The sequence below is a fragment of the Elephantulus edwardii genome, unplaced genomic scaffold (assembly GCF_000299155.1).
Source record: "Elephantulus edwardii isolate Elephantulus edwardi_28Jun2011 unplaced genomic scaffold, EleEdw1.0 scaffold00001, whole genome shotgun sequence".
Lineage (NCBI taxonomy): Eukaryota > Metazoa > Chordata > Mammalia > Macroscelidea > Macroscelididae > Elephantulus > Elephantulus edwardii.
This window is the reverse complement of record NW_006399751.1, coordinates 38,921,101-38,947,706: the sequence shown is the minus strand read 5'-3', so window position 1 is coordinate 38,947,706 and position 26,606 is coordinate 38,921,101. Positions and strand designations below refer to the sequence as shown.

The following is a 26,606-nucleotide window of genomic DNA, read 5'->3' as shown; positions in this document are numbered from 1 at the left end:
TTGATTCCAGCTCACAGAGACCTCATGTGAGAGAGCACAAGTGCCCCACAGAGTTTTCTAGACTTTCACTTTTAGTAGAAGCTAATGGCCAGGTCTTTCCCCCCTGAACCACTAAGACTGAACCACCTAACTTCTGGGTAGCAACCAGGTACGTAGCTGTTGTGCCACCAGAGAACTCTCTGCTACGGTACTTACAGGAGTTAGATGGTGACATCCATTTAGTCTATTTTTTCTCTATTGATAAGTGCATTCTTATAGTTTAGAAACACAATAACCAGCTGATACTGTCATTAAATGGAAGCTCAGTATTACTCTATGTTTATCATGAAGGGTGAGTTGCTTTCTCTGAGAAAAATGTTTATATATGGTATTTATTCTATAAGGAACGCTGATAGAGAGTTGTAATGCTAATACAAAAATTGTACCTCTTGGGTGGTTCAAGTTGGCCAGTGGCTCCATGGAGAAAAGGTGGGTAAAGTAGCTATGAACTATTTTGATATGACTTAAGTGAGAGGGAGGAGATTTACTCTGTGGATCGGTTACCATTTGCCAGTGGCAATTTGGCTGGGTGTGTAAGATTTTTGTAAAAGGAAGAAAAAAATAATCCTTTTCTTATCTGCCTTATTAGAGATATTTAAAAACTTAAAAATCTAAGTAATGTGAATCACTCCAAGAGTAGTTAAGGTGAGAGAGCACAGAAGAGTTCAGTATGAGGGCAAGTAGGCTGACTAGAATTCAATGCAAGGATGATTCAGAGCCCTGAGGGCACAGTCTACTCAAGTTACAACTGAAGATGATGTTTGCACATACGTGTCTAACACACTGAAAGCTAATCACAGTACAGGTCATAATTTAGCAATCTGAGAGAGTTTTCTTTGCAAGACTTGACACAGACTAGTAGCACCTGTGAAAGGCAGCAAGGTTTCTATAGCACAGCTCTCTCCTTTTCTTCCTGATTCTGTAGTTATCTGCTTTCTAATTTTATTTATATGCTTAAGTAATTCCTTTGTGGAGAATGATATTCACAAACAACATTATAGTTCTGAATTAATGAGGCAGGAATTTTAGTCCACTTGAATTAACAGCATGATTATTTTCAAAACATAGGACAAGGGTCTGAGATGCATGTAACTACCCAGACATAGCCAGGTCAGTGGGTGATGTGGGCTGCATAGGCAGTTGGGAATGGTGGCGATCATGCCAAATTGGATCTTATAATTTTTAAAAAAAATAATATTAAATCAAATGAAATATACTTGTTCCATGTTTGGGGCTGAAACTATTCTATGAGTCATCTCTTTTCTTCTTCCAGCAGAGAGTAAAACATACCATGCTCAAATGAACTGTTAAAAACCACCAAAAATTTCAAATTCATTACTGTCAAGTCAGGACCTACTCATAGCTGATCTCCGAGGTTTTCCAAGTGTGTAAATCACACAGAAGGAGCTTGTTATTTCTCTCCTCAGGAGCAGCTGATGGATTTGAACTGCTTGCCTTTGGGATGGCAGTGCAACTCCCTACCTACTAGACCATGCATACGATGTTTCAGGTAGCCTATTAGGGGCTCACTATTTTTTAGCAGCTTCAACTTCACAACAACACTGTGATGTAGGTATTATTGACTTTGTTTTGAAAAATTAAGAAACTGAGACTGAGGAAATTAAAAAAACTCCAAAACAACTACCCCCAACCTCTGCTATTGAGTCAACTGTAACTCATTGTAACCCTGTAGGACAGAATAGGACTCCTTACTGGGTTTCCAAAGCTTTACACTGTCTCATCTTTCTCCTGTGAATTGGAAATTTACATGGTTAAAAGTACATGCTAGAGTTGGGAGGCCAGTCCAGGCCTGTCCAACTACAGAACCTATCGTGTGTTCACATCAGGGATCCCAGTTGTCATCTTGTTAACAACAGATACCTGACACCTGACTGCAGAGAGTCAAGGGTGGTGGTGTTACTTTTGATTTTAGTGCCCCTGGCACCAGCTCAGAACAAATTCACAGGAGGGAGGTGGCTTTGCTGAGCAAGGAAGAAATGTTGATTGCCATCGAGTCGAGCGTGACTCATAGCGAGCCCAAAAACAAAAGACCTGAAGCCTTTCTATAACTATTGTCGTTTCTCAAAGTTCAGTCCATAATTTCCAGAGGCATGTTCTTTAGGAAGTGGATGCCACTCCTGCTTCCAAAGGAAGAAATAGTACTTCCCAAATACTAGGTGTAGATAGTGAATCTTTTCTCTGTGCTTCATCTTCTCCACCCTGCCCAGGGAAAAGAAAGCAGGGGTATAAGTAGTGAATGACAGGCAGGCCGAGAGACAGCTTGCATGAATGGGAGCTGTAAGAACAGCCTTTTTTTTCTATCATAATGAGCCCCTCCAGGATACTGTCCTGGGTTACCCTCTTGGTTGAGTTTTCAGAGCGAACTGGTAGCTAATCAATCATGTTCACTGTGTAGGCAACTTCTGACTTGGAAGGAATGGCCGCTGACCCAGAAGCCACAGCCTTTGATAAATGGGGCTTCATAGAAGATGTGGTTAGAACATGTAACTAATGCACAGCCGCATGGTAATAATCCACCTCACCACACATGCCAGACTTTCTTCTCGTAAAACTATGCGATGTCACAGAAATATGAAAAAGATTTTTTCTTCAAAATTCAACTAAAACAGATGTATTAAAGATGTTAAAAAACAAAACTATAAAACTACTAAGTTTTGGGAATTTTTTGAAAAATAAAAATTATGGATAAGGAAAAATACTCTATAGCCATGAACACTAGAAAAGAATAATCTAATATATATATATTAGAAAGACATCTCTATGATTTGTCAGTGATCTTTGTTGACTCAGAATCCTAAGGTGAGGCCTCAGAACCTCAGAACTATGTGTGTTTTCCATGGATCCCCTGGGATTCAGAGGAAAATTGCACCACTCCCCTAGAGCTCTTGTTATTTAGGAAGAACCTCTAATGTAAGAGAATCCTAGGAGGGTTGAGATTCCTTTGTAATGTGTTATTAGAACCTCATTACCCTTGGGAAATTCTTTATGGGTGCCTTTCTACTGGATTTTCCATTGTGTGTTATTGCCATAGATGCTAAAGTCCTGCCTGGTATTTGGTCTACTTTCCAGACTGCACAGCAGTGTGAACATGGTTTAATGTTTAGTCCTAATAAACAAAGCTTGGAAGGAGGAGTGGCATCCACTTCCATAATAGCTTGCCTCCAGAAACCCTATGAATTTGGAGAGAGGATGAAAGGCACCCAAGCGTCAAGGACTCTTCTTCATAGGGTCACTATGAGTCACCTGCAACTCGACGGCACTTAACAACAACAACAACAATATATATATTTAGTGTTAAAAAGCAAAGTATAGAGCAGAATACTACACTATGGCTATGCATTTGTATATAAACCAAGATAAACCCATTGCTGTCAAGTAGATTCCTACTCACTGTGACCTCACGTGTTTGAAAGTCCAAGTGTGCCTCCTAGGGTTTCCAATGGCTGTGATCTTTCAGAAGTGGCTTGTCAAGATTTTCTGAAGCACCTCTGGGTTCAGACTTTCTGAAGCTCCTTCTGTGTGTGTGGCTTAACATTCATGATTATGCTCTGTGATATAAGATGTTATGTGATTTGGACACTGTGTGAACCCGTACTAAAACAGTATGGGTGCCTGCTGCTGGCTGCCTTTGTCACTGCTGCTGGTGGTGGAGGCTAGAAGAATGGCTAGCAGCAGCAGCAGCAGCAGTGGCAGTGATGGGAGCAGAGCAAGAAGTGCAATGCATATATGTGTGTACACACACACACACACACACATGCACACTCGCCGACTGACTCTATGTACGAACAGTGCTCAGGCTGTTCGTTCATAAAGTCGCTATGAGTCATCTACGACTCAACAGCATTAAACAAAAACAACAACAACATTTTACAATAGTAATAAAATGTACTATCCCACTATTTTTCACTAACAAGGTGGCAGACACGGCAGGTAGGGCTGTGGAGTGTCCCCTGCCTTGGGAAGACCATCTCTAGGAAGCTGAGCTCCAGCGGCCTGGATTCCTCTGTGCCCACAGTTCCCCGGGCAGCAACAAGTTAGCAGTTTCCTGTTCTGGTTCCCAGTTCCTATCCAGCCTGAAGCCCTTACAGGTCAAAATTACAGCTGAAACTAAGTTATACTGGTAAAACACCAAGTGCTCAGAAGATGGAGAGGAAAGACTTACAGAGAAGGCCTGGAGAGTTACATGTGAGGCACAGGGAAATCTTTCACATTGTCAATTCATGTAATATTCTAAGAAGAGTGTTTTAAAACAAACAAATGAACAAACAAACACCCCCCCCCCAAATTGCTGTGGGGTGGGAAGGGAGAAAGAGGCATCAGAGAAGGTGCTTGGAAGAAATGAGTATAAAGGCATTACAAGATGAGCAGAAGTGGGTCGGAAGCTTTCGTCTGGGAAGAGGGTTGTTGGAGTGCATGGTCAGGCTTCCAGGACCTTTGCAGGTAGCCCTGAGAGTCAGTGGCTTACCAGGCCCAGAAGGCAGAGCAGGCTCTTGGAGGGAGAAGAAGGGCTTGCTCACCCAGGCGTGGATATCTGGACGCCACCATACCAGGGAAGTTTGGACCTAGCACAGGAGGAGCGTGAAGGGATTACACTGTGGGCCTCCAGTCAGCCAGGCCAGCTTTATGCAGCTCTGTGTCCTTCAAATTTCCGTATCCTCAGACAATTAATGACTAGATTCATTAGTGAGACACATTGGTAAATCTTAGCTGTTAGTGTTTCTATGAACAGATTTTCTCAAAAAAAGAAGACAAAAAATGATCTGAAAACCACCACCACCACCACCAAAAATTCTCCGTTTTTCATAACAGACTGGATTTTGGAAACCTAATCATGTGGATTGGCCCAGGATAGAGCAGGGTTTAGGGCTGTTGTACATAGGGTCGCTATAAGTTGCAAGTGACTCGACACATAACAACAACAATCATGTTGAAGTGAGGGGTGGAGACACACACACACACACACACACACACACACACACACAGTATTTTTGCTTTTGTAGAAGTCAGTATCTATGGAAGTATATATATCTATGGAAGTATATACAAAGACTACAATGATGACTTAGGTGGCTTACACACAGTAAGGAGTATAATTTTCCCTCTAATATTCTTGTGTCTCTTGGATTTGTAATGTGCAGGCATCGAGAAGTACAATTTTAGCTTAGATAATAAAATATTTTGTATTTAAACCTCTAACACAAATGAATAAAATGGCAATCTTTGGTCAGGAGTAATAGTTATTTAATAATGAGTCATCCAAGGTTAATAGAGAAGGCTTAAAGAATAAGGATACAAAAGAAATATACTTGGGGGGGGGTTGTTTAATCAGAGTCCTACATTTTGATGGGTGGTGAGAGGGGTGGGAAAAGGAAATGGGAAAATGCAGTGTGAAAAACAATGTATAAGAACTTTGTAGGTAAACCAGCATAAAATAAAAATTTTATTTTAAAAAAGATATACTTATTTGCCAAAAAACAAAATAAATTCGTGCTTTACTTCCATAATTCAAAAATTACTTCATTACTTTCATGTGTGCTGCTGCGGTGCCATGTATAAACACACTTCCCCCCTCTCTCTGCTCGCCCATCCACACCACAAATAAAGGCTGACTACCTCATTGCTCCTCGACATTTCCTCTGAAAAGCGATCAATGTCCCCTGCCTGGCCATTAAATAGATTTTGAAAAACTCTTCAATCCGTATCAGTCTCATATCCTTATTTAGTTCCTCAAATTTGCCCTCAGCTGGGAATTCTGCAGGCAACTGTGATTCTGTTGTATTCACCACTCATTTGAAGGGCCCCATCCATCATCATTTCTCGTCCTTTTCTGATGCAATGTAGCTTGTTCTTTGTCTTTCTTAAAAACTGAATGGCTGTTAAATTATCCATTTATCTTCCTTCAGATTTTCTGTTCAGTTTCTCAGGCCCTCTCAGGGCTGTCTTTTCTACCTTGTTTGCTGACTTTTCATTCCATTTCCCCCATTCTCAGAGGCATCTTGGTTCACCATGCTGTCCTTCAAAACATACTCTCTGGTTAATTCTGCTTTCTGCTTGCCTGGAACAGGCATCACCATCCATATGGGTTTCCTTTTGTGGTATTTTTTCTTTCAGGGTATTTTTTAAAACTTTGAGATAATATGATTTAAAATTTCTATATTGATGGTAGTGTTTACTGGGAGAAAGCCCTAAAATGAAAGTCAAAAGTCATGAGTTCTAAACCCAGCTCTGCCATTGTAGGTGGCAGGTGATCTTTTAGGATTTCTGTTTCCTCATTTAAAGATGATCTGCAGTTAATTTCAGTGTAACAAGGAGATGCCACTTCTGCTTACAGTGATTCAATTAGGATATGAAGAAGCATTGGTGGCTCAGTGGTAAGGAGTTGTGCTGCCCAGCCGAAGTCACATAGTTCAAATCTACCAGCTGCTTCACAGGAGCAAGAAGGGCAGTTTCTTCCTGTGTGATTACAGTCTCTGAAAACCCGCTGGAGGTTCAGCTATGTGTTTGTTCTGACTCAGTGGTACATAACAAGAACAACCACCACCAGGATATGCGGTTTCTATAATGCTGAGAGCAGTAGACAACCAGGCAGTTGTACATGTTTCGTTCTATTGTATTCCGTATCACTGCAGGTCAGAATTGACTCCATGGTACCTAATAACAACAACAACAATGCCTGCACACTCATTATCTCATGTAACAGTGGGCTGTACTGACTAAGAGCCTCCGTTTTGAAGGCAGAAAGAATCTAAGTTCTCACACTTGGGCAAGTTCTGAAACTCTCCAGCCTCAGTTTTCGTATCTGATAACGGGGATAGCAGTAGTACCTAACGGAATATTGTTAATGAAATTAAATCAGAAACTCCTTGAAAAGTCATCCTGACACACAGTAAATGCTTAATGAATATAATAGAGTCAGTGTTATCCACAAAGAGTTTGACTGTGGGTATCTGGATTTACAGCAGAAGATACTGCAGCTTAGAGAGGATGTTAAGAACAACTCATGAGTATAGAGGACTTTAATGCTGAACATTTAATCTTTTCAAAGTATTGCTGTATGAATCACCTTCCTTGGTTCAAACTCTTAGAAAGGGTTCCGATTAATGATTATTAATCCTATTTGTTCCAAGAAGAAGGACACCTTTTAATCCAAAGAGATTAAAAACAAAACAACATAGCCAAGTTATCTACAGTCAAACCAGCTAATCAGTAGTTATCATCATAAAAAGCTGAGAAAACTTTAGGTCTTATGAGTCTTCAGGGCATAAGGGAAAAACACTCAGAAAGCTAGTCAGTCTTTATTGACTCATCCTTGATCTTGCTCCTTCTCTGTATGTCTCTGCTTCCTTCTAGCTCCTCTCCTCCTCAGATTTGTCAGCTGTGCAGATGACCTTTAGAAGTAAGGCCTGTGGTGACATATTAATTCAAGGACGAGAAGAATGTTACTTTCTTTGTTTAATCTGCTTTCCAGTTTCTAATTGTTGTGGTAGTGCGCTGTTGAATCAACTACAACTCATACTGATTCTATGCACAATAGAATCCCACTGCCTCTGCCACACCTACCTTCATTACTTCAGTTACTTTGTCAATCTATCTCATCTGAGGTCTTCCCCTTCTGCTCTGTCCCTTCATCCTTCCGAGAATGATGTTCTTCTCTAAGGACTGGTTCTGCCTGGCAACATGTCCAAAATATGTGTGACATTAGCCTCAAAATATTTTCCTCAAAGGAGCAGCTTTGTTTCACCTTCTCTAGGACAGATCTGGTTGTTCTCTTGGTGGTACATGGTATGCTCAATACTCTTCTCCAGCAACATAACTCAAAAACATTTGTTTTTCTTCTGTCACCTTTGGTCTTTGTTTAGCAAGTAATTGTGAAGACCTGGATCAGATGCACCTTAGTCTCTAGACTGACATCGTTGCTTTTCAGTACATGAGAAGAGGTACATGACAGCAGATTTTTCCAAGGCAATTCGTCTTTTGATTTCTTGACTGCTGGTGCCAAGAGTGTTGATTGTGAACCCAAGCAAGTGGAAATTATAACAATCTCAATCTCTTCTCAATCTATCATGACGTTGCCATTAGGCCCAGTGGTAAGAATATTTGTTTTCTTGATGTTGAGCTTCAATCCATATTGAAGGTTGCAGTTCTTGACCTTCTGCAGCAAATGTTTCAGGCTTTCCTCTGTTTCAGTAAGCAAAGTTATGTCATCTGCATAAAGCAGGCTGTTGATGAGTCTTCCTTCAATACTGATGCCACATTTCTCCTCCTAAAATCCAGCCTCCCGAAAATGATCTGTTCTGCATACAGACTGAAATATTTAAAGATATCTTTTTTACAATGCTTATCTTTTCTCATATTCCATAGTGAGTTTCTATCTCTTTACAAACTATTTTTATTGTATTGATAGATTTATTGGCAGGTTAAGGAGATAAACTTGTGAAGCCAACCCATTATCTTGAAATGGTCACTTTATCAGTAAATGTGTTAGATCAAGGACAATTTGGCACAGAATATTTCTGAGAATGCTTCCTATGGTAATAGAACAGCTTAGAAGAATCCACTAAGCCCTTCAGTCCTCTAAGACCCTCTCCCCTGGAATCTTTCCTCAAATGTCTGTATCCTCCTATATGAATATTCAGAATTTTATTCTCTAAATGAGAGGCATAGAAAGGTCTACCACAGCTGGAAAAAATGGGATTACCTTTCACTTCCTCAGGGCAGTAACATAGAACAAGATGGAGAAAATGTGATTTCAAAATTGTGACTCTGCTGCTTATTACTTCTTAATTGTAATTCAATCCATGTAGCCTCTTTAGGTCTCAGTTTCTTTAGCTGTAAAAATTAAATATTAAAGGATCCAGAAAAAAATATGCTCTTCCCTCATTGAATTGGGGCTAGATGAAATTACATATGTGAAAGTGCTTCGTAGAATTTAGAATTTACACCCTTATCTTTTCATCAATATAGTCAATACTCAGTGTTTGCTTACTGAAAAAGTAGGATACCACCTAATATCTATAGAACCATAATATTAGCCTTCCTTAAAAAAAACCCTCAGTCTAATAGATTTCATTTCCTTTTAGACCTTGGCTAACAGATTGAATTGTAGAGCACCATTCTGGTTGGTGAATAAGGTTTATAATCTGGCTTTTTCTAACACAAGCCACATAAGATCTACTCACTATGAAGGAAGAGTGTGCTTTGTGAGATTTACATAATATTTATGAGAACATGGCTATGATAATGATAACCAAGAATTCAGATAGCATCTCCTTGAATTCTCTCAGGGAACATTTAGACGAGTACAGAAGATTGTGTTTGGCAATAGTGTAATAAGAATATTTTATGTTAATCTCATGCCTTACCTCCCAGCTTAAACAATGCTGACCTTGTAAATAAATATTGCACTGCAGAAATTTAGAGAGGCACGTTGTTGTTGTTAAGTGCTGTCGAGTAGTGACCCTATGAAGGAGAGTCCTCGACGCTGGGGTGTCTCTCATCCTCTCTCCAGGTTCATAGGGTTTCCGGAGGCAAGCTATTATGAAAGTGGATGTAAAGAGGCATACATAGTACAAAAAATAAGCTTTTAAAGTGCCTTGATTCATTTTCTGGCAAAAATGCAATTCTCTCTTTTCTCCCTCCCTCCTTCCCCTTTTCTTTTTGTACTGAAGATAGTCAAAGAAGATAGAGCCTGAAAGAAGAGATAAATCAGCCTTTAAAATTCACTTTGTAGGTGAACTGGCATGTAGTTTAAGGAAAGACAACATTCCAAGCTTTTATAGCATGGGGTGAAGTGATTTTTATAGCTTCATATTCCCAAAGCAGAAACATTTTTAAAAAAAGATTTACTTATGCTAGTCAGCTGAACAGAAAGAAGCGTAAGATTTTATCTTAAATAATTCTTCTCACTGTTGTTATGTACTGTTGAGCTGGAACCAACTCATAGCTGACCCTCCAGCAGGTTGTCAGAGGCAGTGAACTGCACAGGAGGAGATTGCCCACCTTCCTCCTGCAGAGCAGCTGGTAGATTCAAACGGATATTACTGTGACATTATGCATTTTGGTTGACAGTAAAACACCTTACCATTACATCACCAGAGCTCTCCAATAGCCTTATTAGTGAATGTATTTATAATTCTTTTACCAGATTCTAGTATTTTAAGATAGTGGTTTTAAACTGATAAGATACATACAAATAGAAATAAAGTACTACTGTATAAAAACATTAGTATGCTTTTCCCCCCAGTTGCAGGAAATAACAAAAGACATTAAAGTCCATCTATTTACAAGGAAATGTACATAGAGCTGGCTGTTTTATCAAGGTGTACTCCTATGTACAGGTCAACTGTTCTTTACAAAACCAAACATCCTGGCACATCATATATTCTGAAGTAACTCTGGGATGTAGGTAAGGGCCCAAGAATCCTTTACCTGTCATGTGTTACATATGATACAAGTGACATAAACATAAATGTTCTAACTAGTGAGACCTCTCTGCTCTCCCATACTTTGTTTACATTAACAATGTGTTCATTATAGGATCTGTAAAGTCTTTTCTAGTTAAAAAAGTTAGAAGTTATAATAATCATAAATTCATTGTTTCACTGAATTCTAATTTGTTGAGGTTGTGATAATTGTGTGATGTGTACTAACTCTTTATGAACTCAAATACTGAAGTAAGTAGAAGGTTACATTTCTGGCAATGTTAGGTGAAAGAAAGTTGAATTTATTTATTTACTAAAAAAGTCAAATCCCTGAAAAAAAATCATGGTTATAACTCTTCTTCATGTAAGAATTAAGGATCAATTCAACCCCAATGATAATGAAACCACTTTCTAAGAAGGTAGCATAGGCTATAACTTCAGATTTTTATGGGCAAGAATATAATAGTATCTACTCTCATGTAAGGCTTTAGATATTTATAGATGATAATTTTAAATATTATAACCATTCTTCATACATTCTGCTTGTAATTAGTTCTGTGGTGCTGTATCCCACCATTCAATCTTCTGTTCATCCATCTGTTTGACACTTACTGAATAGTTCTAATGCAGTAGGTACTGTGCTAAAAGCCAGGATTATGAATATCCCAAGGAACTAGCCTAGTGGGGAAGAGAGACAGACCACACAATACAGAGCATTAGGTGTGATTATGAGGGGATGGATAGATTATTAGGGCAATGAGGAGGAGCAAAGACTTTTCAGAGGTCATGGCAGTGTGAGCTGCTATCTTTCAGACAGAAAGGAGAGGGAAAGCATTAGTCCAGACATAGGTAAAGAAACAGAAGGATGGACAAAAGGGCCAGGGAGGCCTGTTCTTTTTGAGCAAAGTACACACTGGTGATGGATGGGCAGGATGATAGGGGATAAGCTGTAGGGGGAACTCAGGGTGATGGAGCCCTTGAATGTTAAACCAAGGAATCTGGAATGAAAAAAATATATTTTTATTTTTAGTAAGATTATTTTTGCAAAAGGTGGAAAGAGGCTGTAGTGGAGAGAATAATATATCTAAAATTGGTATTATAAATGTTTATATTTCCCTTGCTTTCCATATTTGATTAATAGCATACAGAATCATTTTTTAAAGTAAACAGTTTTATCATTAGTACTTAGATGTAGTGAATATAAAAAGGTCAACATTTTGAAAATTTTAACTGATAACGGAACTCTGCCAGTGCAATGTTTAAGCATTTAGCTGCTAACTCTAAAAGTTGGTGGTTTGAACCCACTAGACACTATTCCATGGGAGAAATGACCTGACAATCTATATCCTACAAAATCCTATGAGACATTTCTACTCTGCTATACAGAGTCACTGTGAGTCAAAATCCACTTGCCAGCACACAACAACAACATTAAAATTATATAGTTTTCCTTCTGCTTGGACTGTGATGTCTGCAGCTGTTCACCATTGACGTGGTGGGATTCCCTCCTCCAGGCAAATGGAGGATCTAGTTCGAAACCAAGCTTTCATCGTTCAGCTATGAGAGGATAGCCTTGAATGAAAGCTTTGTGTGGCATTCTTAGAATGGATTCTAAGTTTCAGGACTCTCCTATACCCATTAAAAGCCAAGCCTGAATAAGTCAGCTCTTCATGTTTTACTAGCTCTAGCATGGAGAGGACAGAGGATACCATATAAGGCTATTTCTCAGGAGCCAAGGAAAAGACATCTTAAAACTGTCCACTGTTTGGGTGAGAGGGAGGAATGAAAGAGGAGAAGGAGACAAAAGAACACAAGAATAAGAGCAAAATCAAGAGGTGACAGGTCACATATGAGTGTCTCAGCTACAGGCTCCATGGAGCCAGACCCTGGGATGTGGAGAAGAGATTTGTCTCTTGACTCTTAGAGATTAGCTCAGGGAAATGACAGCAATTTCCTAGAGCCACTTGGCACAACCCAGGGAGCATATCAGAAAGGATAAGGAATGTGTGTACACAGAAGCGTGAAAAGAAAGCAGCTGGGAGTTCATTGGTGCCCCAAAGAGGAACAGCAAATGCCAAGAGAATGAGTAGACAGACTATAGGGCCCAGGCAGTTGGTGGGAGAAGCAAGGGCTTCTCCACAAGAAGCTACAAGGCCCAAGGACAAAGCAGCCCAGGTCAGTGGTCAGGGCCCTCATACAGTGATGAAAACACTCATATGTAGTCACACAGAGGTCACCAGAACCCTGATCAGCCACTACTTATTAAAGCCCAGTAAGACCCCTCAGGCACATTTTTGTTGCTATGTGCTGTCACGTTACCTGTGACTCATAGCGACTCAATGTACAATAGCCCTGAACCCTGTTCTATCCTGAGTCTATCTGATTGTCTCTGACATACCTACCTCCATTACCCCAGTCACTGAGTCAATCCATCTCCCTCTTTTGCGCTGTTCTTCTACCCTTCCAAGCATGATGTCCCTCTCCAAGGACTGGTCCCTCCTTGCAACATTTCCAAAGGATGTCAGTTGGAGCTTCAGAATCTTGGCCTCCAAGGAGCAGCCTGCTTTCACCTTCTCTAGGATGAAACTGTTTATTCTCCTAGCAGTCCATGATATATTCTAATACTCTTCTCTAGAATCACAACTCAATGTCATCAATTCTTCTAAGATCCTTAGTCATTGGTCAGCTTTCTGATGCACAGCAAGTAATTGTGGCCTGGATCAGATGCATCTTAGTCTCTAGATTGACATTGCTTCTCAGTACTCTAAGAGGATCCTGACAGCACATTTTCCTAATGCAATCTGTCTTTTGATTTCCTGGCTGCCGGTACCAAGAGCGTTGATTGTGGAGCCAAGCAAGCTGAATGTATACACTATGGAACATTTTATGAGACAACATTCATGGGTCACTATGATAGTAGTATCTAGATGCCAGCTGGAGAGGAAATATCATTCTGATTTGAAACAGTGTAATATAGGGAGTTTATTCCCCCTCTCTCATTGGGGAATATTGTGTCTAAAATGCTCATTACAATTGGGGAAAAAAAACCCTTAAACTCACTGCTATTAAGTCAATTGTATTTCAACTCTCAGAGACCCTATAGGACAGAGGTTTCCTTAAGGTTTCTAAGGACATAAATCTTTACAAGAGTAGACTACCAGTGGATTTAAACTACCAACCTTTCTATTAGTAGCCTTATACTTAACCCACTACACTACTTACTATAGTTGAAGATAGAAAAAAAAAAGTCAAAGGTTACAACAATCTTAAAAATAGAAGTAATGCCTGCCACAGGAACCCCAGGACAGTTTTAGGAAGAGGCAGCACTCTTGGCTGAAGCCTCTTCTCTTAATTGAGAAAGATAATTATTCTGGGTAGCTGCTGAGCAGTCCAGCCAAGCCCTTTTGCATTACATTATCTATAAGTGAATCCACTCCAAACTAAAGCGAGCTTGGGATGAACGGAACATCTGAAAATGTTGATAATAAAAGTGCAATCGCTCAATGAATAATGAATGGAAGATTTATAATCCCTCTTGTGCCTTATTGAAATTCTGGGTACACTGAGGCTTGATTAAGTTGGGAATGGAAACAAAGGGTAAAGCTTAGCTTGGGAGTGCAAAAAGCAGGCAGTATCATACTGTGACATCAGGTTTTCTGTTTATCCCTAAGGCTGGTGCAGCAATGACTTCAAAGTTTGATGGTATCTCTTTTTTCCCCTCCTTCCTTTCTTTCTTCTTTTTTCCCCTCCCTCTCTAAAGATGTTGAGCAGCAGGCTAATGGATCCCCAGCAGGGTGCAAAGACAGCAGAAAGCAGGGGAATCAGATGTCAATGTGTTCTCTGAGATACCCTGCTAGCACCGAGCTAACTAAACAGGCTTTACTCTTCTCTTGGGGAACAGGCTTTGATGCTTTCATGGTTCCCTGCCCACTCTTGCCTTCCTATATGCTTCCTGATTAAAATGCTGTCACAGATAAATCATGACTTCTGCCTGTTAGGACCATTTTCTTTCTTTCTTCTTCATTTTTTTTTAAAAAGAAAAGTTTGGAACTGTAAGATGAAAAAGATAGACAAATACTGTAGAATTAACCTCTCACATAGAAACCTAAGTATATAAACATGCTATGTCTTTCTATAATATAGCCATTCCAGGATCTGGGGCTGTTCTCTGCATGTGTCTGGCCCATCTTGCATGTTGTGAGAGCAAAATAAATGTCACAGGTAACCATTCTCCCTTTCCACTTGAGACAGAACCAGTCAGCCTCTCTGTGGTAAAGCTGTTAGGTGGCTCAGTCCGATTCATGACAACTCCACCTGGTCCTGCACAACTTCCTAACCTCGGTTCACTTGAGCCTGTATGTGTGGTAAAGAAGGCCCAGATAATGTTTTCATGCTTTCTTCCTATATTTATGTAAAATTTATCATTCTTATCACTGCATTAATTATGTAACTTCTAAGTTATAGATTTGTTTGTTTGGGGGGTAGATGCCTCATTGTTTTCCCTCACAGTAATGAGAATGGAAGTCGTCACAGAATGAAGAGTTTCAATCTTAAACGCAATGGGCACACAACAGACACCAGTGTACTTTATGTGGGTTCCTATGTAGGCCCACAAAGCAGTAGCCCTGTAGGCACCTGGGAATAGCAGGAATCTTTGCCCTCAGATTGGAGAAGAGATATAGCTCTATGTGTTAACTGGAGCACAAGAAGAAAGAGCCTGATTTATTCTGATATTCAACAAGGACAATCTTGAAAACCAGGAAGTAAAGCAATTTAATTATCTAGTGTTGCTGTAACAGAAATAGCATAAATGGGTGATTTTAATAAACAAAGGTGTTTTCTCTCAGTTTGGGAAGCTAGATGTCCTGATTGAATTCAGGGTGCTGGCTCTAGGGGAAGGTTTTCTGTGCTGGCTGAGGAAGAAGGACCTTGTCTCTTAGCTTCTGTTGTCTGCTTCCTTGGGGATAACCAGGTGTCTCGGCATCTATATCAGTATATCTCTTCTCTTTATAAGTTTACATGTTTAATCTCTTTATCTTATCTCAAAAGAGGTTGATTTTAAAATACAACCTACATTTAACCTTCTCTCATTAACTAAGAAAGATTATTCATTCCCCAATGAGATTAAAGACAGGCACAGAAGTTAGAGTTTACAACATTTTGGGGGTGGAGAGGGCACACAATTCAATCCCACTGAGAGCCAGTGAAACAAAAAGGTGGTTGTTAGTGTTGTTAGGTATCTTTGAGCAGACTCATAGTGACCCTGTGAACAACGGATCAGAACTCTGGCATCCTCATCTTATACCATCCTCAGGGTGCTGTACTAAAGAAAGGTTGTACTAAGCCATTTTTGTATCTGCTGCCCAGCTGTCTCTCCATCCTCGTCTACCACACTGACTTAGTACTGTACACAGCATTCTCCAGCCAGTGCATGTGCTTGGCCTCGCAGCTGCCTGCTCCAGGCTCCATTACTCGGTTTCTCCATGTGCAAGGAGATGTCAACTCTCTAATTAATCAATTAGGGAAAGGATAGGCAATCTTCTCCTGTGTGATTACTGCCTCTGAAAACCTGCTTGAGGGTCAGCTATGGGTTGGTTCTGACTTGATGACACACAACAACAATTACTCAATGAAAACCCATGGATAACAGGACTCTGGTGGCTTAGTGGTAAAGAGTTGCGCTGCTAACCCCAAAGCACATGGTTCAAATTTACCAACTGTTCTAAGAGAGAAAGGTTGGGCAGTCTCCTCCCGTGTAATTTAGTGCCTCGGAAAACCTACCTGCTGGAGGGTCAGTTAGAAACTAGTTCCCACTAGGTGGCATGCAACAACAATTATTCCATGGATCACCACAGTCTGATCTCCAACCGGTCATCCGCTTGGTACAGGACCAGACAGTGGCTCCTTCTGTTGTGCAGGGAGTGGGAGTAATGAGTACGAGTAATCTGATGGCAACTCCGGTGGCCTCGTTTGTGGGCAGCTGTGCTGCTAACCGAGAGGTGACACTCCTCTGCCAGTGTGGGTCCACGGGTGGCCGGAGAGAGGGCAGTCGGCTCCTATGTGAGGTACAGCATGCAAGTGTCTGTTCACCTCAGGATCTACAGGTTCAAATGTTATTCTTAAGGTGTAAGATAAAGTAGGCATTTTTAGATAAAGAGGCATTTTTTGTCTTGTGTGCACTATTTTGTATCACTTATTTATTGCGCAGGGGTTTAGATGCTTCTAGTGCCGTAGAGCCACTGGACTGGTGGAATTGTGGGGGCCTGTTTTTAATTGGTTTTAGTCAAACATTCCTCTAGGTCGTATAGCCCTGGTGTGTCCACTTGCCGTACAGAGGTAACTCGTGGTTGCTGTGATGCTAAACACTGACACTGATGCACCAAATGTGATAATGGTTACTCATGGTGGACAGTGTTTGGTGGAGGTCCCCGATTAAAACAAGCTTGGAAGCAGGAATGGCATCCACTTCCGAAATAGCTTGCCTCCGGAAACTCTATGAATGTGGAGAAAAGATGAAAGTCACACAAATGCTGAGACTTTTGTTCATAGGGTCGCTATGAGTCACCTACTACTGGTGGCACTTAACAGCAACAAACAACCTTCTATTCCTAGGCTGACAGAACAAGGTCAATCTGGATTCTTACCCTCTTCATCTCACTTCACACCAGTCGTGCTGCTTATTCCTTCCACCTATATAGACCTACTTCTTCTCTACTTTCACAGTTTGACAGCAACATTCTGAATCCCGTTAGACATCCTTTCAGTGACTCCTAGCTTGGTACATCATCTCTTTTAGATTTTTTTTTCCCACTTTCTGCTAAAATTCCTGCCCTTGACTGATTTCCATTGCATTTTTAGAAGACTAATAGTACTTCCTATGCATCTGAAAGTTAGGTAATGAATAAGGATGATATAACAAATAAGCAAATTGATGCCTTTAAATTGTGGTGTTGGTGAAGAGTACTGAATATCTTACAGACTACAAAAAACAAACAACAAACCACCACTCAAAAAAATCTGTCTTTGAAGAAATGCAACCAGAGTTGTCTTAGAGGGAAGGACAGTGAAATGTCAATGTGTTAAGTGAGTTGGTAATATTACTCCCTAAATTCTGGAGACTGCTTATTTTCTGTTGAAACCCAGTGACTTCCTTTCAACCTGAAGATTTAAAAGTTTTGCCTTTTTTTTTTTTTTTTAAAAGGAAGCTCTGGTGGCCTACTGGTAAGAAGCTGTGCTGCAATCCCAAAGTCACATGGTTTGCATCCACCAGCTGCTCATGGCAGAAGGATGGACAATCTCCTCCTATGTAAATTGAGGTTACTGTTGTTGTTATTAGGTGCTGCCTAGTCAAGTATGGCTCACAGAAACTCAATGACTAACAAATCCCTGTCCTAACTTGTGCCATCTGGAAACCCCCTTGGAGGGTCAGCTGCGAGTTCTGGCTTGATGGCACACAAAAACAACAAAAGAAAAAACCATGAGTTCAAACAGTTGTCAACTGAACCAAAATTCCCAAATATACCACTAGCAAGTCAACAATTCAAATTCACAGCGACTCTGTAGGGCAGAGTAGAAGGTTTTCTGAGGATATAAACCTTTATCAAAGAAGACGGCTTCATCTTTCTCTTGTGGAGTGCAGGTCGGTTCAGACAACAACGTTTTGCTCAGCAGCTGAGTGACTTAACCACAGAGCTATCAGAACCCTAGGACTTAACTGTTCATTTTTGTTGTTATACACCATTAAGTAGGAACCAACTCATGGCTGACCCTTGAGTGGCAGCAAATCATATGCGACGAGTCTGCCAGTCTTTCTCATGTGGAGCAGCTGGTAGATTTGAACTGCTTGCCTTTGGGCTGGTAGTGCTGCCAAGCCACCAGAGCTCCGAGATTGTGAATTAGTAATGAAGAAATGAAATTAACCTAGGAAAAGATTGTGAATTAGTAATGAAGAAGTGAAATTAACCTAGGAAAGCACAGGAAGCTCTTTTCTAGCAAATATTATAGCTGATCACACAGGAAGGGTCTATAAGCTTGGGCTCATCCCAAAAAGGCTTTGCCAAATAGTACCAAAATTATTGACCTCCACAAATACAAGGTTTCAACCTCCTTCACATTACCAACAATAACAGGAATTTATAAGTTGCAAGAATAATATACCCATCTCATTTATTGGCTTAGTGTGCACATCTAAAAAAATAATTAAAAAAATAATTCAATGTGAATAATCAAGGTCAATTTAGCAGAGCAAGATATACCTGGCCCAACAGCTGTGGGTTTTCCACACCGAGGCCTACCTTACTCATATACAGCAGGTATGAGGGTGGAGCCCAGGAAGACAGGGGGGGATCTACTTATAGTAAAGTGCACATGATTGAAAATTTTTTTTCCACCTGAGCTTTCTTTATTAAATAAAATAGCATTGTTGCTTACTTAAAATTAATCTATTTCTCCACTAGCTTTAAACTTTATTTGGTTGGTTTTGTTGTTGTTTTTATGTGCCATCAAGTCACTTGTGACTCATAGTGACCCTAAGTACAGCAGCTCTGAACCCTGCTCTATCCTGAGCCTACCTCTTTGCCTCTGACACTCTATTACCCCAGTCACTAAGTCAATCCATCTCATCCAGGGTCTTCCTCTCTTGTGCTGTTCTTCTACCCTCCCAAGCAGGACATCCCTTTCCAAGGGCTGGTACCTCCTTGCAACATGCCCAAATGATGTCAGACAGAGCTTCAGAATCCTTGCCTCCAAGGAGCATCCTCGTTTCACCCTCTCCAGTATGAACCTGTTTGGTATATTCAATACTTTTCCCCAGCACCACAACTCAAAGGCATCAATTATTCTATTATCCTTAATCATTGTTTAGCTTTCTGAGGCATAGCAAGTAATTGTGAAGACCATGGCCAAAATCAGACGCACCTAAGCCTCTAGGCTGACATTGTTGCTCTTCAGTACTCTGTAGAGGTCACTGACAGTAGATTTTCCCAATGAAATTTACCTTTTGATTTCCTGGCCAAGCAAGCTGAAGCTCTTAATCTCAATCTCTTCACCATCTATTATGATGCTGCCTATTCTCTCAGTGGTGAGAATCTTTGTGTTTTTTTGTTTGTTTGTTTTATATTGAGTTTCAATCCATATTGAAGGTTATAGTACTTGACCTTCTGCTGTAAATGCCTCAGGTCCTCCTCAGTTTCTGCAAGCAAGGTCGTTTTATCTGCATAATGCAGCTTGTTGATGAGTCTTCCTCCAATCCTGATGCCACTTTCCTTCACATAGAGCCCAGCCTCCTGAATGATTTGTTCTGCATATAGATTGAAAAGGTATGGAAATAGGATGCATCTCTGGTGTACACCTTTCCTGATTTTGAACCATGCAGTGTTTCCTTGCTCTGTTCTGACAACTGCCTCCTGATCCAAGTATAGGTTTTACATAAGAACAATCAAGTGTTCTGGGATTTTCATCCTTCTCAGAGTTAGCCAGAGTTTGTTGTGATCCTCATAGTCAACTGCCTTTGCATAATTGGTGAAACACAGATAGACATTCCTCTGGTACTCTCTGCTTTCAGCTAAGATCCATCTAACATTGGCTATAATATTCCTAATGTCATGGCCTCTTCTAAACCCAGCCTGCACATCTGGAAGTTTTGAAATGGATTATTTACAACTGAAAATGAACTTACTTTTATTATCTATATTGTTGTTGTTATATGCCATTGAGTCCACTGCAACCCATAATGGATGATGGCGTGGAACCCTGCCCTATCCTGAGCCAACCTCACTGTCTCTGATACACCTGACTCCCTTGCCATAGTCACTTTCAATCTATCCCCTCCAATGTCTTCCTCTCTTGTGCTGTCCCTCCACCCCTCCAAGCACGATGTCCTTCTCCAAGGACTGGTCCCTCCTGGAGACATACCCAAAGGATGTGAGACAGAGCTGATCATCTATAGTCATCTGGACATTACATTTCCTTCTTCAAGACAGTATTCTAAGATCTTCCTCCCCCTCCCCCCCTTTTATCTTCTAGGGTAATGTGACAAGGCTCGGTACTTCCTAAAAGTGCTGAAAACTAAGTGGTAAATAAGCCTCAAATGTAATGGTTGTGAGGTCCTTAAAAAACAATACTGCCTTTTTAATGGAGGTACACAGAGTGAGAAACTAAAGGGGTTTTGCTTTCCCGGCATGTGCTTCCCACTTTGAGGTTCTAAAAGCAGCTTAGTCTGATTGAGCTAGGTAGGGGGTAAAGAACTTGTCAAGTTTCACACAGGAAGGAAAATGCTTAGAAACAGAATTAAAGTCAATGTACACTAAACTCTTAGTCTTAGCTGATGCCAGCTCTAATCTGTACTCACAATGTAGAGTGTGGACACTTCTGCACTGACCCCTCATTCCTCGCCAGGCACAGAGTCTTGGGTGCCACAAGGCAGAGCTGGAAGGAATCAGTACCACATCCCTTTGAGCATTCAGGAGTCTGGATTTGTCATGTGCACCTCAGAGACTGACAGCTCATTGAAATGGAAGCTACTTCACGAAACCTGCCAACCCAAATCATGAGGTCAGAACAGAAACCCATGCCTCACAGGATCCTAATGTCTCAGGTGACAGCTATAAACCATTTAAATAAGAAAGATTTCTGTGGTCAAATCAATTTGAGAAACTCAGAGTCAGTCAAGGTTAAGCATGTTTTTTCCCCCTGTAGGTTCATGATTCTTTAGTATTCTTACTAACCTAAGTGGGTTCTTAGTTTGTATGTGTGTGTGTGAACCCTTTTTTTGGAGAAAAATTTACTAGGTTTAGAGTCCTGGTGATATAATGGTTATACACTCATCCACTAACCCAAAAGTTGGCAGTTCAACCCCCCCCACCAAGTCTGTAGAAAAAATACAGGGTAGTCTGCTTCTTGAAAGGTAACAGCCTTGGAAACTCTATGGAACAATTTTACACTATAAGTCAGACTCAACAGCAACAGGTTTTGTGTGCTTATGTGTCTGTGAATAAGGGTTGTGAATAGTAGGTTAGTACTAGGTTCTGGTGTCCTGAAAGTTGTACAGTGAATAAGGGTGACAGAAGAAGAATCAATACCTTTGAATTGGGGTCTGGTGAAGAGTACTGAATATTTCATGAACTAAAGAACACACAAGTCTAACTTGGAGGAAGTGCAACCAGGGTGAAACCTTGTCTCATGTACTTTGAGCATGCTGTCAGGAGGTACCAGTCCTTGGAAAAAACATCTCCTGGAGAATCAGAGCAAGTGAGAAAGACACTGGACAAAATGGACTGACATAGTGAGTGGCCTAGAGGTAAGAATCTGCGCTGCAATCCTGAAAGCGCACAAGTGGAATCCACCAGGTGCACTGCCGGGGGATGGGCCATCTTCTCCCATGCGGTCAACTGCCTCTGAAAACCCGCTGGAGGGTCAGCTATGGGCTGGTTCTGACTCGATGGTACACAACAACAACAATAATAACAATGGTGAGTGTAACAATGAGCTTGAGCATATGATTGTTAGGAGGGTGCAGGATAGGGAAAGATTCAGAACTGTTGTTCACAGGGTTGCTATCAATCATACTCGATTAAATGGCACATAACAACAACTACTACAACAGCAGCAGCAGCAGCAAGGTTCTTGTGTGCCTTGGGGTAGTGTTGGTATTAAGAATATTAGTATTCTTGTTTCATAGGCAAGAGAGTTGAGGCACAGGGAGATTACGTGCTAGACAGTAGTGAAGAACTCAGGTCTCTGACCTTCTAGAGGAAACTCTTTCTAAGGGTCAGAAATGTGAGAAAAGATAAAGCACAATCTGAGTCCTCAACAGTGTATTCCCCTCGAAAACCAAGTCAAACCAAACTCACCAACCAAACGTGTAAATTTAGAATAATATAGAAGGACATCCCCAAACCAATGCTTCCAAAGATAATATACACAGTTAGGATCCTCTGACCCTCCCCAGGCAGGATTACCTGATATAAAGGCATGCAGATGCTATCTATCCACTCCAATTGCAACCGAGGCAGTTCGTCTTTCCGGTTCCGGTCAAAAATAGCCTTGAATAGGGGACAGAAAACTTGTTTTATTACACTGGAGTATTTTATAGGTCAAACACTTTGCTACAATGATCCAATTTTTACCAACTGAACACTCCACAAATCACAATCAATCTTTACACGTACTTTCCCCTCCTTTATCTATGATAAGAAATAAACTATTTTGCCCTCTTTTTATGAGACTTGTAAGCGAATATATTTGAACTTTATAGTACGCAACTCCTTGAGGCCAAAATCTGTCTTCAGATATAGGTAACAGCTACTAAAATCAAGTCATCAAGTCACTGGGAATTGGGTACAAGTCAAGGGGAAAGACACATGTTTTACTGCGATGGAAATAATGTAAGCTTTTATTTTTATAGTGGAGGAGTGTGAGAAGAAATGGAATAGATTGGGAAATATCCTCAAAAGGAATTTCATTGTATATATACACAGAAAATATCAATATTAATTTGTTTTCAGGTATTGGTTTGCTAATTCTCCGTTTTCTTCCCCCATTAGGTTTTGTCATTGATGTGTTCTTGAAGTTTTTACTCTACAACTGGATGGATAATGGCAGAAGTCATTCATTCTCTCTCATTAGCCCCTGTCTTTAAACTTCATGATGTTATTATATTTGAGATGGCTTAGGTATATTTATTTTTTTAGGTATATTTTTGAGGGGAGAAAAATGATATATTTCTGTTGGGCAGAGTTTGGAAGGGAACAATCAATTGAAATTCAAGGCTAGAAGGCTAAGATGGATTTCTTGAATAAACACTGCCAGCTGTACTCCAGAGAGGATGCCCTTTCTTTGGTTCTTAAAACGTAACTCCATGGTCACAAGAAGAGGGTAAGTGGATAAGTCACTTCTCCAGAAGGCTAGACTGACAGCCTATGACTTATCTTGTCATATTGCCTTAGAGCTGGGCTTATCTTTCTTCTATAAGAAATACCCTCTAAAAGCCAGCCTGCTTTAATTTTCTCTAAGGTAGACATGCTTGTTCTTTTGTCAGTCTATAGGATAGATATTCAGTAGTCTTCTCCAGCACCACAATTCAAAGTTATTGATTCTCCTTCTGTAATCCTTATTCATTGTGCAACTTTCAGAACACCAGAACCTAGTTTCAGAACTAGTTTCAGAACTAGTACTTGACATGGAGAGATGCTCAGGTCATATTTTAGTAACTTACTCCCTTCTTCCAGTGCTTTGAGCCTCTTTGGCTCTTCTGTGAGATGCCATGCTTCAAATACTTTGCTCCATTCTCAGAACCATTTGCTTATATATTCTTGTCTATTCACTCATTATGATTAAGAATAAAGAGGCTCCCCTTTCCTTCACAGTTTGAAAGTGGTGATAGAAATCTTTAGGTTTGTTATATGTTGTTGTTGTTATGTGCTGTCAAATTGCCTGTGACTCATACAGACCCTATGCACAATAGCTCTGAACCCTACCCTATCACTGTCTCTGACCCATTTACCTCCTTTACCTCAGTTACTGTGTCAATCCATCTTATCCAGGTCTTCCTCTCCTGCATTGTCCTTCCACCCTTCCAAGCATGATGTCTTTCTTCAAGGACTAGTCCCTCCTGGCCACATACCCAAAGTATGTGAGAGACAGAATTTCAATATCCTTGCCTCTAACTTGGAGCAACTTGGTTGCTAACTTGGACAGACCTGTTTGCTTTATGTTGTTGTTGCTATGTGCCATCGAGTCACTTGAGACTCATAGCAATCCTATGTACAACAGCTTTGAACCCTGCTCTATCTTGAACGAATCTCATTATTTCTGACCTACCTACACCCATTACCCCAGTTACTGAGTCAATCCATCTCCTCATGGGTATTCCTTGTAATATGCCCAAAGTATGTCAGATGGAGCTTCAAAATTCTTGTTCCCAAGAAGCAGCCTGGTTTTATCCTCTTCAGTATGAACCTGTTTGTTTTCCTAGTATATTCAATACTCTTCTCCAGCACGACCCAAAGGTATCAGTTCTTCTTCTATCATACTTAGTCATAGTCCAGCTTTCTGAAGCATAGCAAGTAATTGTGAAGACCGTGGCCAGGATCAGGTGCACCTTAGTCTCTAGACTGACATCATTGTACTTCAGTACTCTGGAGAGGTCCTTGACAGCAGAACTTCCCAATGCAATTTGTCTTTTGATTTTCTGTCTGCTGGTGCCAAGAGTGCTGATTGTAGAGCCAAGCCAGCTGAAGCTGTAAACAATCTTAATCTCTTCAGCATCCATCATGACGCTGCCAATCAGCCCAGTGGGGAGAATCTTTGTTTTCTTGATTTTGAGTTCAATCCACTCATGAGTGAAAACTTGGCATCTCTTTGGGCCTCCAGTAAGCATTCCTGAACAATTAAATGGTTAAGTTATAGAAGTAGCATTGCAATCACCAGAAACTAATTCCCCAAGTGAAATTCTTCATTATGTAACGAATTCTTGTTGTGTAAAGAAAAGAAACAGAGTCTAAAATATTTCTTTTGGGATATTGAAAAGATCAAGGTTGGAAAAGAACAGCTATATAATTCTCCATTATTAATTGCAATTGCCTGTTCTAGCTTCTCAAGACTGAGCAGCTTGTCTTTAGTGGTTTTGAATTTTTCTTTTTCAAAACAGATATTGCCCACACACAAAATGCCAACTCTGGGCTCTGGATTATGCAAATGCCATTTTCCACCTTCTCCCTTGTCCCACTGTGGGTGCTCAGGAAACGCTTGTTAAGTTCTTAACATTCTTAATCAGAAACCTGGGAATAAGACTATTCAGCATCTAGGTTTAATTAAAGGTCTAAACTTTCAGAAGTTCTTCCTTAAATTCATTCCTTTCCTCCTTACTTTCAAGAGATGATGTGGAATTATTTTTGAAATAGCTACTCAAAAGGGTAAATAAATCACGGTAAAAGGAATTATTGCTTAATGAGAAAAGTTTCTGTGTGGGGTGTTGAGGAAGTCTTGGAGATAAACAGTGTTGATAGTTTCACATTATTGTGATTATAATTAATGTCACTGAATTGTACATTTAAGAAGATGACAAAGTTTATGTTAAATATATTCTATCTCAATTAAGAATCAAATAAAAAAAGAGTCAGTAAATAGCATATTAATAGGCAAGTATTTAAAATTCTAGAATATTAAGGTTGGTACAGCCCAAATATTTCATCTAGAAGAATCTACCTTTATTCTTTATTTTTATAATGTCTGTTAGTAAAATATTGCAACATGCTTTGGATTGAATTGTGTCTCCCCCAGAATATGTGTTGAAATCTTAACCTCTGTATTTGTAAATACAGCTGTTTAGAAACAAGAATTTTTTTTTATGTCAATGAGTTTATAGCAGAGTAAGGTGAGTCCTGTAACTAATCACTTCATATGGTTACTTTTTTATGAAAGAGAAGAATAAGAAGAGTCAGCCTATGAGACATAAGAAGTCAGGACCCTCGGGAGACAGATACCATTTGCAGATCCATCTACAAATAAAAGAACATCAAGAATTGCTGGCAGAGACCAGAAACCAGAAACCAGGAGAGAGCTCTACAGAAGGAATCAACATGGTCAGAATCCCTGACTTTGACTTTCAGTCTCCAGAATGGTAAGAAAACCAGTTTTTGTTCTTTAAAGACACTGTAGGGAGTTTATTGTCTCTTTTATTGGTTATTGCAGTCCTAGAAACCCAAGATACTAAAATATAGTCAAGTATTTATCAAATGAGACTTTTTTTTAAAAGGATGCACTTACAGAAGGTGTGAGCTTGAGTTCTGATCTCTCTCGATCTCCTTGTTCAAAGAACTCACTGGTTACAAGTTCAGCCACCTGAAACATATCATTTGAACGTATGGTTATGTGTAATTAATCATGAGACTCAGAAATTCTTTTTGCCTTTGTGTATAAGGATTGTTTGCAATCTTTGAAAAAGCTTGTGAGGAAGTACATTAACCTTTTCGATTTGGAAGTATTACAAATTTCATTAATGAACTTTTAAATCAGAACTTGTGCAATGCGATTCAGATGTATGAGAGATAGATAATCTCGTATAATGCAGCTTCCATATCGGAAATGAAGCATTTGGTTGGGTGTAGGAAGTGGTCTTAAACAGAA

General features: G+C 40.1%; 1 protein-coding gene across 1 annotated transcript in view; it reads right to left on the bottom strand.

Moving 5' to 3' along the window:
• Positions 1–26,606, bottom strand: part of PDE11A (phosphodiesterase 11A) — a 565,819-nt gene that overhangs the window by 27,855 nt on the left and 511,358 nt on the right. Inside the window, exons 18-19 of the mRNA XM_006878796.1 lie at positions 26,247–26,321; positions 22,439–22,522 (exon numbers count right to left, since the gene is read on the bottom strand). Coding sequence (XP_006878858.1) covers positions 22,439–22,522; positions 26,247–26,321 — 159 coding nt within the window. The remainder of the gene's footprint in view (positions 1–22,438; positions 22,523–26,246; positions 26,322–26,606) is intronic.